This window comes from Cyprinus carpio, chromosome B19 (assembly GCF_018340385.1).
Source record: "Cyprinus carpio isolate SPL01 chromosome B19, ASM1834038v1, whole genome shotgun sequence".
NCBI classification, from domain to species: Eukaryota; Metazoa; Chordata; class Actinopteri; order Cypriniformes; family Cyprinidae; genus Cyprinus; species Cyprinus carpio.
Window position 1 is genome coordinate 19,751,993 of NC_056615.1, and position 14,034 is coordinate 19,766,026.

General features: G+C 36.8%; 2 protein-coding genes across 2 annotated transcripts in view; both read left to right on the forward strand.

Annotated features, from left to right (window-relative positions):
* pkhd1l1.1 (PKHD1 like 1, tandem duplicate 1) overlaps positions 1 to 9,201 on the forward strand; it is a 36,504-nt gene extending 27,303 nt beyond the window's left edge. The window contains exons 54-77 of the mRNA XM_042745981.1: positions 71 to 159; positions 289 to 443; positions 564 to 693; positions 780 to 898; positions 1,066 to 1,195; positions 1,780 to 1,953; positions 2,225 to 2,328; positions 2,417 to 2,540; positions 2,684 to 2,805; positions 3,063 to 3,153; positions 3,352 to 3,500; positions 3,609 to 3,731; positions 3,810 to 3,921; positions 4,014 to 4,130; positions 4,231 to 4,396; positions 5,145 to 5,377; positions 6,084 to 6,248; positions 6,355 to 6,512; positions 7,001 to 7,136; positions 7,249 to 7,590; positions 7,690 to 7,844; positions 8,443 to 8,589; positions 8,708 to 8,861; positions 8,987 to 9,201. Coding sequence (XP_042601915.1) covers positions 71 to 159; positions 289 to 443; positions 564 to 693; positions 780 to 898; positions 1,066 to 1,195; positions 1,780 to 1,953; positions 2,225 to 2,328; positions 2,417 to 2,540; positions 2,684 to 2,805; positions 3,063 to 3,153; positions 3,352 to 3,500; positions 3,609 to 3,731; positions 3,810 to 3,921; positions 4,014 to 4,130; positions 4,231 to 4,396; positions 5,145 to 5,377; positions 6,084 to 6,248; positions 6,355 to 6,512; positions 7,001 to 7,136; positions 7,249 to 7,590; positions 7,690 to 7,844; positions 8,443 to 8,589; positions 8,708 to 8,861; positions 8,987 to 9,201 — 3,610 coding nt within the window. The remainder of the gene's footprint in view (positions 1 to 70; positions 160 to 288; positions 444 to 563; positions 694 to 779; positions 899 to 1,065; positions 1,196 to 1,779; positions 1,954 to 2,224; positions 2,329 to 2,416; positions 2,541 to 2,683; positions 2,806 to 3,062; positions 3,154 to 3,351; positions 3,501 to 3,608; positions 3,732 to 3,809; positions 3,922 to 4,013; positions 4,131 to 4,230; positions 4,397 to 5,144; positions 5,378 to 6,083; positions 6,249 to 6,354; positions 6,513 to 7,000; positions 7,137 to 7,248; positions 7,591 to 7,689; positions 7,845 to 8,442; positions 8,590 to 8,707; positions 8,862 to 8,986) is intronic.
* Positions 9,201 to 12,569, forward strand: LOC109055524 (growth/differentiation factor 6-B). The gene is made up of 2 exons (XM_042745735.1): positions 9,201 to 10,845; positions 11,183 to 12,569. The coding sequence occupies exons 1-2, from the start codon at positions 10,488 to 10,490 to the stop codon at positions 12,070 to 12,072; spliced, it is 1,248 nt and encodes a 415-aa protein (XP_042601669.1). The 5' UTR covers positions 9,201 to 10,487; the 3' UTR covers positions 12,073 to 12,569.
* The last annotated feature ends 1,465 nt before the right edge of the window (positions 12,570 to 14,034 follow it).

Sequence of the window (14,034 nt, forward strand, 5' to 3'; positions counted from 1 at the left end):
ATTCAATAATTATAATACTAATGTATTGTATGTGTTTACTTTGCTAATAAAACATTTCCTGTTGGTTTAGTCTCTGGTCAAATGCATCATTTTGGAGGTCAAGCTCAGTGAACAACTTCAATGTGCCACAAGATGGCTCTGATGTGAATATTCCAGCTGGTAAGCATCTCTAATGTCACAAATCCCAAGCACAGACAGAAAGCAAAAGCTATTCAACATTATGGTATGTAATTTTCATGAAATCCTATAGTGGCTAAAAAAATCAAAATTTCTCATTCTGTCTCAAAGGCATTTGGATGGTTGTGGATGTTGTTGTGCCCTCCCTGAACAAGCTGAAAATAGTTGGAGTTCTGGAGATTCCAGACACAAACAATGGCACCTCCACCGGCAGTGTATCTCAATACAACAACATTGTTCTGAATGCCACATATATCTCCATTCAAGTAAGTACATAACTACATTCAAATTGGCATTGACATTTTAGGATCATTACACCAAGTAGAACCAGACTCTTTATGTGTACTAATTTAGTTAACTCTCTCTGTACACGTTCATTCAATCAGGGTGGACGTCTGATTGCTGGCTGGCCTGATGAACCCTTCAGAGGTCAACTACAGATCATACTGAGAGGAAGCCATTCCACACCAGACTGGCTATTGCCATCTGGACTAAACCAAGGGTCCAAAGTGCTGGGTAAATGAACATAAATAAAAGATGGATCATTATAGAACATATTTGCATTAGAGATGTTCCTATTAATCGTCTGCCTTGTCTTTCAGGTGTGTTTGGATCTCTTGACCTGTATGGCATGCCACACAATGTGTATCACACTAAGCTTGCTAGCACGTCCCAAGCAGGAAACAGCACTCTCTCACTACAGGAATCTGTGGACTGGAAGGTCAGAAGCTTTTTAAAATGACAAAAAAAAAAAAAAAAACAGAACAGAGAGATTTAGAAAACTACTGAACCTGCTTGTGTGATTTGCAGATGCCATTTAGATTCCAAGCTCTGTTTGTGCTCCGAATCCTCTTTGTTTGAATAAAAACACTCTTTTATTACCTTCAGGTTGGGGATAATATTCTGCTGTCCACCACCAGCTATGACCCTTGGCAGACAGAAATCCGCACCATCACTGCGGTCACAGATTATGGCCGCACACTGACTTTGGACCAGCCTTTATCATACACACACATTGGTTAGTCCCCCTAGATCCATTATAGCAATAACAGACATTGTGCTGTATTGATAAACTGTTAAATATTGTTCAGAAGCTAGCGTTGGTTAGATTTATTTAACATTTTTGTCTTATGCTCACCAAGGTTGCATTTATTTAATCAGAAACACATTGAAACAGTGATGTTGTGAAATATTATTACAATTTAAAAATACTGGTTTTCCATTTTAATATATATTTTTTTAAATGTTATATATTTCTGTCATGATAAAAATTTTCCTTCAGAGATCATTCTAAGATGCTGATTTCTTATCATCAATGTTGAAAACAGTTGTGCTGCTTAATTTTTTACACACACCATACAATTTTTCAGGATTCTTTCATCAATAAAGTAAAAAAAAAAAAAAAAAATTTTGTTGTTGTAAAACTGTATGTTTTTACTGTCACTTTTTTATTAACTTAATGCATCCTTGCTGAGTAAAAGTATTAATTTAATTTAAAAAAGATCTTACTGACTTCAAAGTTTTGAATGGTAGTATATAATTAAATAACTGTATTAAATAAATGCATTAGACTTAATAATAATCATGTGTCTGGTCATATAGGGGAGAGCTACAGTGTGCCAGGTACTTCAGGAAGTTATCAGCTTGCAGGCAATGTGGCTTTACTGACCAGGAACATCAAGATCATCGGTCAGGAGTATCCAGAAATGAACACACAGTCTTATGGAGCCAGAGTTCTTGTGGGAACCTTCTTCAGCGGAGGAATTGATTTCAGAGGTTTAAACTTTATAAAATTCTCATGTTGGCCCTCATTATTGAAATACAATCAGGACAAATTATAGGTTACACAAAACCATAAGGCCCATTCACCTGGAAGAAAATGAGAGAAAGCAGAAAAAAATAATGTTTTGTTGTCATCTGAGCAATTATTTTTAAAGAAGTTCATGTTAATATAATATTTCTGTATTTGCACATAGCATCACATGCTAATCAGCCCTTTCCAGCACATTGTAAGTAACAAAAACTGCTGATGATACTTTCATCACAGGAAAAGCCCAGATTAGAAATGTTGAGTTCTACCAGACCGGCCAGGAGGGATGGAATGACCTGTCAGACCCACGATACTCTCTGGTGTTTTATAACTTAGGAGGGGTGAGGGAAAGTCTTAATCAGTACATGCCCATTCTTTATCACATTCACACATATTCCTGGCAATTACTTATTGTCACAATATTTTTAGGTGGTTGGTGAATCTTACATCAAGGGATGTGCTTTCCACAACGGCTTTGCTCCTGCTATTGGTGTTTTCGGAACAGATGGACTGAGTATTGAAGACAACGTGATCCATCACACGGTTGGAGAAGGTACAGATTCAGTGGTAGCTTCACTGTTCAATGTTAACACAAAAGAAAAATACTATTAAACAAACTGTAATCACTGTGCAGCAGGGTGATATAATTTAGCATTATGACTATTCTGTTCTGCAAATTCTATTCTAATTTTCCAGGAATCCGAGTCTGGGGTGACAGAAATGTGGTCCGGAGAAACCTGGTTACAATGACACTGTGGTCTGGGTCTTATAACGGCAGAGCGGAGGAATTCAACTTTGAATGGAATGCAGCCATTGAGGTACCCTTTACAGAAAAGTACTGTGATCAGACGGTAATACCATGGTACTTTGTTATATAACAATACCATATATATTTACCATGTTATTTAGATGGTGATTCAAGAATACCATGGTACATGTCCAAAAACATTATCTTGGGATATGTCTAAAACTCCACAGTGCTTTTTTGTTAGTGACAATAGAGAGAAACCTATTTGCCATATAATCCTCAGTAAATACCAGATAAAGAATTGATGCATTATTGTTCAATTTCTAGGTGAGTGAGGCAACCAATGTGATTCTTCAAGGGAATATTGTTGCTGGCTATGAACGAGTGGGATACCGAATTGATGGAGAACCATGTCCAGGTATATAAAACTACTGTATTAGTCTAGATATAGTATGTATAGTATGAAATGATGGAAAAAAACATGCATGATTACATATACTCTATTAGCAGATATAATTAAGTAAGCAAAAAGTTTAACATTGACAGAATATCATACCAGTGCCAATATCTTTCATGTTCAGTCTTTACTGATTCAATTATTTCAACAATGTCAAAGGATCTCCAAATTCAGTGGCACAGTGGAGTCAGAATGAGGCACACGGTGGTCTGTATGGACTCTACATGAACAAAGATGGACTTCCTGGTTGCTCTCAAATCCAGGGATTCACTGTCTGGAGAAGCTTTGATTTTGGCATTTATGTCCAAGTATGATAAATGATCCACAAACATCCTACTATAATTGTTAGTTATACAAATGCATTATGCTGGTCTGGTGAGTGTTGTTTTTAAGTAATGTTCTCTCCACACCTTCAGGTATCCATGAATGTGTTGATTTCCAACGTAAGCCTGATTGATAATGGAATGGGAATCATGTCTCTAATCTACAGTCCTTCCTCACTCAGCCACGCATACTCTGACAAAACCGTCCGTGTACAGGTGAGGAAGCACTATGTCTCTTCAGTAAAAACTAAGAAAGCATTCTTTTAGTAATATTTTTTAAAAACATCACTCCAGGGTGCCCTGATTGTAGGCAGTAGTCCCAACTTCAACTGTTTTGACACTCTATCCACAACTATGACGTATGTTGCACTCAGCAGAAGTCACATGGCCCCACGTCCTCCTAATGGTACAATACATATTATAGAATCATCCATTCACTACTGAATAAATTTAAAATAACTGATCCAATAATTCTAACGGCATTTGTATGATCAACAGGTGGCAGGTCTGGAATCTGCTGGCCGACGTTTGAATCGAACCATAACACTGGACCACAAAAACCTCTCACTGGACTGATGAGCTACAACGCCATAGCTGGTATAATGACGGTCTCTGGTGAGTCTTGAAATGTGAATGAATCGCCAGTATAAAACCTTCTACAGTTGATAAAGATCTCATGTAAAAAGTAATTACTGTTTTCTCTTTCCGACTCCAGACACAACTTTTGTCGGGTTCAAGAGTGTGTGTACAACAGAGAGAAATTACATGTTCATGACCAACCCCGGAAATGAGGATCTACAACATCCAATCAGTGTTGAGAGGATTTCCAAGATAAACAGCACAGAGGACTCTCTAGCATTCATTCATCGGCCTGATCTGAGGTAAACTGAACATAACTAGCAGTGCGCAATATATATAGGCTTTCTCTCATGCAGAATTGCACACTGGTACCCTTAATGCAACAGCATGTCACCATGAATATAAGAATTGTCCCCAAAAATATTAAATTTGGGATCATTAATCCATATAATATTATTTATATTATTTTATATTATTCTAATATAATATATTTTACATGTTAGCTGTCAAAATTTTGGAATAGTAAAGATTTTTTTTATGTTTTTGAAAAAAGTGTTTTATGCTCACCAAGATTGCATTTGTTCGATCAAAAATACAATAAAAACAGTAATATCATGAAATATTTAGCTCTCAAAAAATAAAAATCACACAAAAAAAAAAATATTTTTTACACAAAATATATTTTTGTACACTTTATATATATGAATAAAAAAAAAAAAAAACACACATGCAATAAAATAAATAAAAAAAATATGCTGTTTATATATTTATGCGTAATATGAATTATATGAATACAAATGTGCATGTTAATATATGTAAATATTTTCAAAATATATACTGCATGTGCGTGTCTTTATATATACATAAAAATATACACAGTACACACACATATATTATGTAAACAAAAACATTTATTTTGGATGCGATTAATCGCTATTAATCATTTGACAGCACTTGAAATATTACAATTTTATATCTGTGATGGGAAAGCTGAATTTTCATAGATAAAAGGTAAAAGTGGCTGATTTCTTTCTTTCTCTTTTATATCAGCAAGGTGAACCCTTCGGACTGTGTGGACATGGACTGTGATGCTAAGAAGAAGACTTTTTTGAAGGATCTGGATGGTAGTTTCCTGGGTGCAGTGGGAGCAGTGGTGCCGGAGTCTGAGTACGAGTGGGACGGGGATCCCCGGCATGGACTGGGTGATTACCGCATCCCCAAAGTCATGCTCACCTATCTCAATGGCAGCCGGATACCTGTGAATCAAATCGCTCCTTACAAAGGTACATCTGAGGACAACTGATTATTTACGCTGCTCTAAAGCCCTATTCGGCCATGTCTGTAATTTGTAAAGTAAAAATTCCCCCACAAATTACCAACCATTTTTCACCAAACACCGAGGTCCTGTGATAATACTAGTCCCGTGCGAAAGGCATCTCTATGATTTGGCCAATATTCGGCAGGTCATATATCATTTTTCGAGGTTTTTGTTTCCTGTGCACCTTTTTATCCATCTTTCGCGAAGAATGGAGCTGCGTTGGAGTGTTTGATAGTATTTTGGGTGCTGTCATATCGCTACACCATACAATTTGCAGAAAAAGAAAGCTGAAAAGGTTTTGAGGTTAATATGTTACAAATAAATCAAGCATAAAGCTTGAGATATTATTTTAACCTGGTGGAATGTAAATGACACAGAGCACGATACTGTATTAGTTTCTTTTTTAAAATCCATCTAACCGGACCATAGAACGGGACTCTCAAAGCGTTGACATCCGGGTATCCGGGAGATAAGTCAGTAAATTCGAGTAAAATCACAGGCTTTGCTTATCCCGTGCAAATGTACCACACGAAATTCAGATGTGGGGGGGGGTAATTTCAAAATCACACAAGGTCCACAGATAATACTAATCCCTTGCGAATAGGGCTTAAGAGTGAGTGCTGAATGATGGAGTTGCTTCCAGCATTGATGTTGCTGGTTTCCCTGTGCAGGTGTGATCAGAGACACTTGTTCATACATGAGCACCTGGCAGAGCTACAAGTGTTTTGGGCTCAACTACAGAATGCTGGTCATAGAGAGTCTGGATGCAGACACAGAAACCAGACGTCTTTCACCTGTAGCCATCCTGGGGGACAAATATGTGGATTTGATAAATGGTATGACTTATAACTCCCCTCGTACTGCTAATTTAACATCTACCACAAGCAGAAAAAGATGTGTATTAATGATTTTTATAAATTTACTGTGAATATCTTGTCACAGGCCCACAAGACCACGGCTGGTGCGCCGGCTACACGTGTCAGAAGCGAGTATCTCTATTCCACGCCATTGTTGCCACCAATAAATCCTTTGACATCTATTTCACCAGCACAACACCACAGAAGCTGAGACTTATGCTGCTAAATGCTGGACCTACAGAGGTTAGTCAGTAAGATGGATCATAAAAAACACAGCATTTACAGGTCACACAAAATTTTACAATAAAAGATTAAACAATAAAAGAAATAGTAAGAAAAAAAAAACTAGAATAGAAGATTAAACAATAAAAGAAATAGTAAGAAAAAAAACCTTACATTTCTTTTTATAATTTATAATTTATTTACATTGTATTATTTCTAGTTTTGTCACATATACATATTATATATATATATATATATATATATATATATATATATATATATATATATATATATATAAAAAAATCAAATATAAAAAATATAATTTATATATATATATATATATATATATATATATATATATATATATATATATATATATATATATAAGATTATCTGCAATTATTGTATGTTTTTCTTTTTTTAGCTTATACAGTATTACAATAGACACTTTACTGAATTTATTGTTTACTAAAGCACTGTATTCTACACTAATCTTCTGTTGTCCTCAGGCTGTCAGGGTGGCTATATTTTACTCAAAACCTCAGCGGCTGGATGTGTATGTTAACAATAATTTGATTGGTCCAACAAATGCACAGTGGAATGCAGACAAAACGGACTACACGCTGCGTGACCCAACTTATACAGGTGAGTACAGCAAGATAATTCATGTTAAACAGCTCCCCCTGCAGGCTAGAAGACCAAAATAATTTTTCACTTGATCATAATTCCTATTTTAAATCCTCTCTATGCTCCTCAGGTCAATATTTTCCTGGTTTCAACTCCAGTCATGGCTCCAACTTTTTTGACCAAGACTACAAAATGATGAACATACTTCTTCGTGGCTCAGAGCCGCTCCAAATCCTCACCTCTCCGGTTCTGTTCCTGGCCTTCAACCTCCCGGCCATGACTGAGGAGGAATTCTTCGGGGAAAATCTGGTCAGCAATCTGGCTGCATTCCTGAAAATACCCCCAAACAAGATTCGAATCACCAAAATCGTCCGTGAGGGAACTAATGCAAGAAGGCGGCGCTCAACAGGACTGACAGTGGAGGTGGAGATCAGGGAGCCTCCTGTCCAGAATTCCACTAGCAACAGCACTGGTTAGAGCCGGCATCTATAGTGTGTTCAAAATAAATGATAAATACAGTGTTTAGTCACAATACAATGTCTGAAATTGTATATTTATATACCGTCTGCAGAAGGAGACAAACAGTTTGAGGTCCTGCAGAACATTGCTGATGATCTGGGCCGCGCTGCTGTCTCCGGCAATCTGAGTCAGTCCATCGGCTTCAATGTGTCGTCCCTGGGCATCATCGCTCCTCCTCCTCCTTCCACTGACCCATCCTGGAATGATGTAAGATTTTATTTCAGATTTTATGATATCAGGCACCATTTAGAAAGTTGATATTAAAAGGAATATTCTGGGTTATTCTCAAATAATCAAGCAAAAATGAGTGTGGTAGTGTGTATATTATATATATATATATATATATATATATATATATATACACTACCACACTCATTTTTTGCTTGATTATATATATATATATATATATATATATATATATATATATATATATATATGTGTGTGTGTGTGTGTGTGTGTGTGTGTATGTGTGTGCGTATCACCATTTTTACTTTTTTTTTTTTTCAAAGAAAATGACACATACATAAATACATGTGAAACCAAAAATTATTCAGATACCAGATATAATTTTTTATGTTTTTTTCCTAATAGTTCATTTATGTAAGTGAGGATGGCTAAATAAAGTAAACTTTGACATATTATACCCCAAAATTCTTCATAAAGTGGACAAGTAAAATTTATAGAAATTTGGGACCATAAATTAATCAGACACTTTGACCTCATGTAAATCCATTTGTATATTTTTTTAATATTTATAATTTAAGTAATGTGGCTTTTCCTCATTGTAACTGTCTCTGTCTCTCAGGTGGCAACTCAGGAAGTGACCCGTGAGGACCAGCAGGTGGAGACGGTCAAGACTGTATCGTCCCTGGTGATGGTGGTCCAGCCTGTGGCGGGATTGGCCCCCGGGCCCCTCAGTGTGCAGCCCAGCATCATGGCTGTGGACAGAGCGGTGAGACAGACACTTCCTGATTTCATTAAGAATACCTGAAACTGTAGTTTTCAGGCAATTACTAGAAAACTGCACCTGGTATCGAACAGGAAGAGCATCTTTGTGCATCTGTTTTCAGGGTGACTGCGTGTCTGTGGGTGTGACGACTCTAACCATGTCAGCTGTGCTCAAAGATGCTAATGGAAATCTGGCAGAGGGACTTCAAGGAAACACCACCATCCCATTCAGTGGCTGCTGGGCCAATTACACTGATTTAGCCATCTTTACAAGTGGTGGGTTGCCTTTGTTACACAAATTCAGTTTGTTTGTTTTTTTTTTTTTTGGGGGGGGGGGGTGTTGCAGTCAGTTGTTATTTTAAGTATTTACAATAATTTTTCTCATTGTACCCCTTTCACAGGTGAGAGCTTGAAGTTGGCCTTTACTCTGAATGAATGGAAGGCTGAGTCCAGATCTTTCACACTCAGAGCAGCTACAACGCCGTCTTCTGTGGTCATCACCACGGAGGGTGATGACATCCCCAGCATCTTTGACTCCAGTCCAGCTGTCTTGTCACAGTCTGTGTATCTGCTCATGCTGTTGAACACACAACATAACATTCCCAATATACCCTAAATAATCACAACACACAGTGCACTCTTATAAATATATTACATTGTCTTCTAATGATTTGTCTTTGTTTATAATCTACTATTGTTTTTCCATATGATCATAATCTGTAAGCCACAACTATAAATTCTGAGCACATTCACTCATAATAACTATAGAACAAAAACAACTTTTAACAAAATTAAATATTTAAATCTATTCCTTTTACTTTCAATAATATATATTTACATGCTTTCTTGTATGCTTAATAAAATTTGAAGTTCTTTCATAGTTTGTTTTTCTATGTACTATATAGTATAGTCAGCATGAAATGAAAGGCACAATTGTCTTTTCTTCTCTACTCTAACACTGTATATTCAAGTGAAACTGCTTCTTGAATGAGGAAAAAAACAGTAGGGTGAGAATTGATTGGATCAGATTATGAGAGCACATGAATTAAACAAAAATGATATGCACAGATTATATGCGGTATAATAAACACTGAAATGTTTCATAAAAAACAAAAACAATTGTCGGTTTTGATTTCATGGTGATTTTAAATGTCTACAAACAATTTTCAAAGCATATTTACAACATGCACAACAGGACAATTCAGTCTTTTTAAAAAACCATGACTATGCATTTAATTCTGACCACATCACATGTGTGGAAATATCATATTATTCAACATCTGGAGGATGCTTTCTTTGTTAATGCAATAGAAAGAAAGAAAGAAAGAAAGAAAGAAAGAAAGAAAGAAAGAAAGAAAGAAAGAAAGAGAGGAGGACCACTAGAGGGAGATAAAGTCCACAGCGCTCAATCCTCATACTTACACCTGCCGAACTTTGGGGGAAAAAAAACAATGTGTTCACATTCATGATGAGCTTAAAGAAAGAAATTAAAAACTTGCACATTTTTGTCACTTTTCTTTTTTTTTAACTATTGTTTCGTATTCTACATAGCAGTTGCATCCGTATTTAAAACGCTACGTGGTACCTTGGTTCTAATAAAACCTTATATCTAAATAAACCAATATAATGTAAAACATACAAAACTTATAAATGTTCTACTGTTAATCGCGCATATAAAAAATGATTCCGACATAGAGGACTGTATAGCATCATCTGAAAACTGGGGAGGAGGCAGAGGTGTTTAAGTCTTGTTGTTTGGATTGAGTTGAGCTAATAATGTCATGACGGTACTTGAGGCAGTTCTTTAGAGGAGCTGCCCTCAGTCTGCGCTCCTCCACACACATGTGATGTGTCCGTGTTTTTCCCAAGCAGTTCCTTCGTTTTTTCTTGTGCATTTACAAGATGTGTTCTTATGGAGTCTCAGGGGTATTTTTGACTTTTACTCTGCTTTTGCATTTTCTTTGTGTTCAGTCAATAAATCCTCTGTTTCCAACCGCATCCAAAGGCATGAAAGTGTCCAAGACTGTTCCTGCTGATGGCCACAGAAGAGCCAAATACGGCAAAAGTACATTGTCAGCATCACCGTTATCAGGAGACGTACAGTCACAGCGGGCGATCAAGGATGCAATTGAACCTCATGATTACATGATCTCCATCTACAAGACATTTTCCGCGGCTGAGAAACTGGGACTGAACGCGAGTTTTTTCCGCTCGTCAAAAGCAGCAAACACCATAACGAGTTTTGTGGACGAGGGTCAAGGTTAGTTATTTCTTTCTTATTTAATATCAGGTTTATTCTAATTTTCAAATTCTAATTTTCATCAAAAAAAAGAGTGAACAAATTTCAATGAGAGCCACTTTATTCTTAATTCGTTGCAAAATAATTATATTACAGATGCATTGAGAGAAACAGTCTATAATTAATGTTTTGGCCAAAAAAAAAATTATATTATAGGAAGAAAAGAAATTTCCATCTTAGTTGATTGAAACTTTCTTCTTCTTCTGCATTCACGTTTTATCTCTCTATGCCTCTGTAAACTGATTTTGTAAATACTGTACAGCCACTGTCCACTAAACATTTGTCCTCTTTGTTCCAGATGACCTTTTGAACTCCCCACTGTGGAGGCAGCAATACTTATTCGATGTATCGACTCTTTCTGAAAACGTGGAGCTCTTGGGTGCTGAACTGAGGATATACACAAAGATCTCCGGAAGCTTCCGAGCGTCTGAGACAGGGCCAGTGGAGATACAGCTGCTCTCCTGCCAGTCGCACACTGTCCTCGATTCCAAAACCTTGGATCTGGAGGATGCGTATAAACCGAAATGGGAGGTTTTTGACGTATGGGAGGTTTTTAAGGAACGTCAGCGCCACTCCCACGGGACGCGCTTCTGTTTGGAGCTCAAGGCGACGCTAGATAATCCTGAGAGGGATATCGACTTGCAATATCTTGGATTTCTCAGACATGGCCGTCCGCAACTAAAGAAAGCCATATTGGTTGTTTTCACAAGGTCAAAAAAGAGGCAAAGCCTTTTCTATGAAAAAAGGGAGAAGATAAAGCTGTGGGGTTTGGATAGTCTTGGGAAGGAGAAAGCACCTCACTCGAAGTCCCGACGGAGAAGACGGACCACTTTACCCAACCGCCATGGCAAGAGACATGGCAAAAAGTCCAAATCTAGGTGCAGCAAAAAACCCTTGCATGTGAATTTCAGGGAACTGGGTTGGGACGACTGGATCATCGCTCCCTTAGACTATGAGGCCTATCACTGTGAGGGAATGTGTGACTTCCCTCTCCGGTCTCACCTGGAGCCGACCAATCACGCCATCATACAAACTCTCATGAACTCCATGAACCCCAGCAACATGCCGCCCAGCTGTTGCGTCCCGTCCAAACTCAGTCCCATCAGCATCCTGTACATCGACGCAGGAAATAACGTCGTATACAAGCAGTATGAGGACATGGTGGTGGAGTCCTGCGGCTGCAGGTGATTGGGAAGTTCAAACCAAAGAGGAAATTTAAATAAATATGTCTTCAGAACACTACTGGAATGCTATACTGTAAATCACATCTGGAAATATGATTTTTGGACTGGAATAAAGCACAGAAATATTCTTACATCACTCTTAGTTCCATTTCACTGGGCAGTTTTATACTAAACTTGTTCGTGTGTACAAGACAACTTCATTGCTACAACATGTTCCTGCTTTAAATAACTGGATTTTATGGACTGATATGTAAATGATTTTTTTAATTGTACAGGTATAAATTTTAATTTATGTTCAGTTACACTAAGTTATTTTCTCTTTAAGTGCTATCATTTATTCAGTAATATTTCACACATATAAATAAGCTATTTTATGTATTGTATCTATCTACCTCATTGTACAAATTATGTTATCATGAAAATGTCTTCCTTTGAGAGATTAACCTTGTGAAAGGTTTTGTAAATATTTTATAAAAAGTAGGAACCACATTATTCCTTCAATAAATTACCACAAAATTAAATATTTGTTAAATATTTCTTCTTGAATATTGCCTTTTTGTTATTGTTTGCATTCGCTGCATAAGTAAATAATAAGTAAAATAAATAAATAATACTTTTATTCAGCAAGGACACGTTGATTAAAAGTGACAGCTATGATGCTACAAAATATTTCGATTTCAAGTAAATTTTCTATTTATAAAAGACCCCCCCCCCACCAAAAAAAAAAATGATTTTCACTAAAATATTCAACATTGATAATAATAACAGAATGATTTCTAAAGGATCATGTGACCCTGAAGACTGGAGTAATGATGCTGAAAATTCAGCTTTGCCATCACAGGAATAAATTATATTTTAAAATTTATTAAAACAGAAAACAGTTATTTTAAGTGTAATATTGCTCAGTATTAATTTTTGTATTTTTGATCAAATAAATGCAGTCTTTGTGAATTGTTTCCTCCAAAAAAAAAAAAAAAAAAAAAATATTGTTCAGACCCCAAACTTTTGAATAATAGTGCACCCCAATATAAGTATGAATAATATCCCCAAAAAAGGCATGAATAATAAATTAATATTAATAAAATTATGCTATATATATGCAGTATGCTCACAGTGCATCAGTCTGAGCCTTGAAAGCTGATTTTAGCATTAATACCATTAATGTATACTGGCAAAAATATATATCTTTAAAGAACACAACAGCTTGTCAACTGGGGCAATACATTTTAAGAGAAAAATTTGAATCTTATCTACTCCATAAAGGTGCATATTAAGATAATACAAATGGTGTACTTAAGATCCAGTATACACCACGCAAAAATGCTGCAAGTAGATTATTAACCGGAGTGCAGCTCCCAATTCTCATCTTTCTACACCAGTACTGGTCTGAGTTACACAGTAAGAAACACTAACTGACAAGTGGGATGGGACAGAGTAATTCAAAACTGGGTCTATACTCAAGAGAAATACCAAGTACCCTGCTTTCATTTATGGCAACCCGAGATACAAAGATCCAAGTAATCTGTGTACCTTCCCTGTAAAGAGCTGAAGGGAGATAATTGCAGTGTTTAGCAAAGGTGAAAACAGGGTCAACAGACACTCAGCACAACCTTCCTTGGGTGGCCTGTGTGTCTGCGTGAATAGAGAGGAGCATGTACACACACACACACACACACACACACACACACATATTCTCACATCTATTGGTAAACGGAGAAACAGTTGAACGGCTCTGACCCAGGTACCAAAGTCGCATTCATTCTCTGTCTGGAAAAACATAATGACAAAAACCAAGGATGCAAACTTAAGATTAGGCTTGCTTTTACCCCGAGGTCAAAGGTCAAGCATCCTTTTGTCTCTCGCCATGTGCGTTTAACACATCCAGTAAAGAGAGAGGAAGCAATCAACGCTGCAGAACAAGGGAAAGGAATGAGCGTGATGCTATTACACCAGTTCTCTGTCTCTC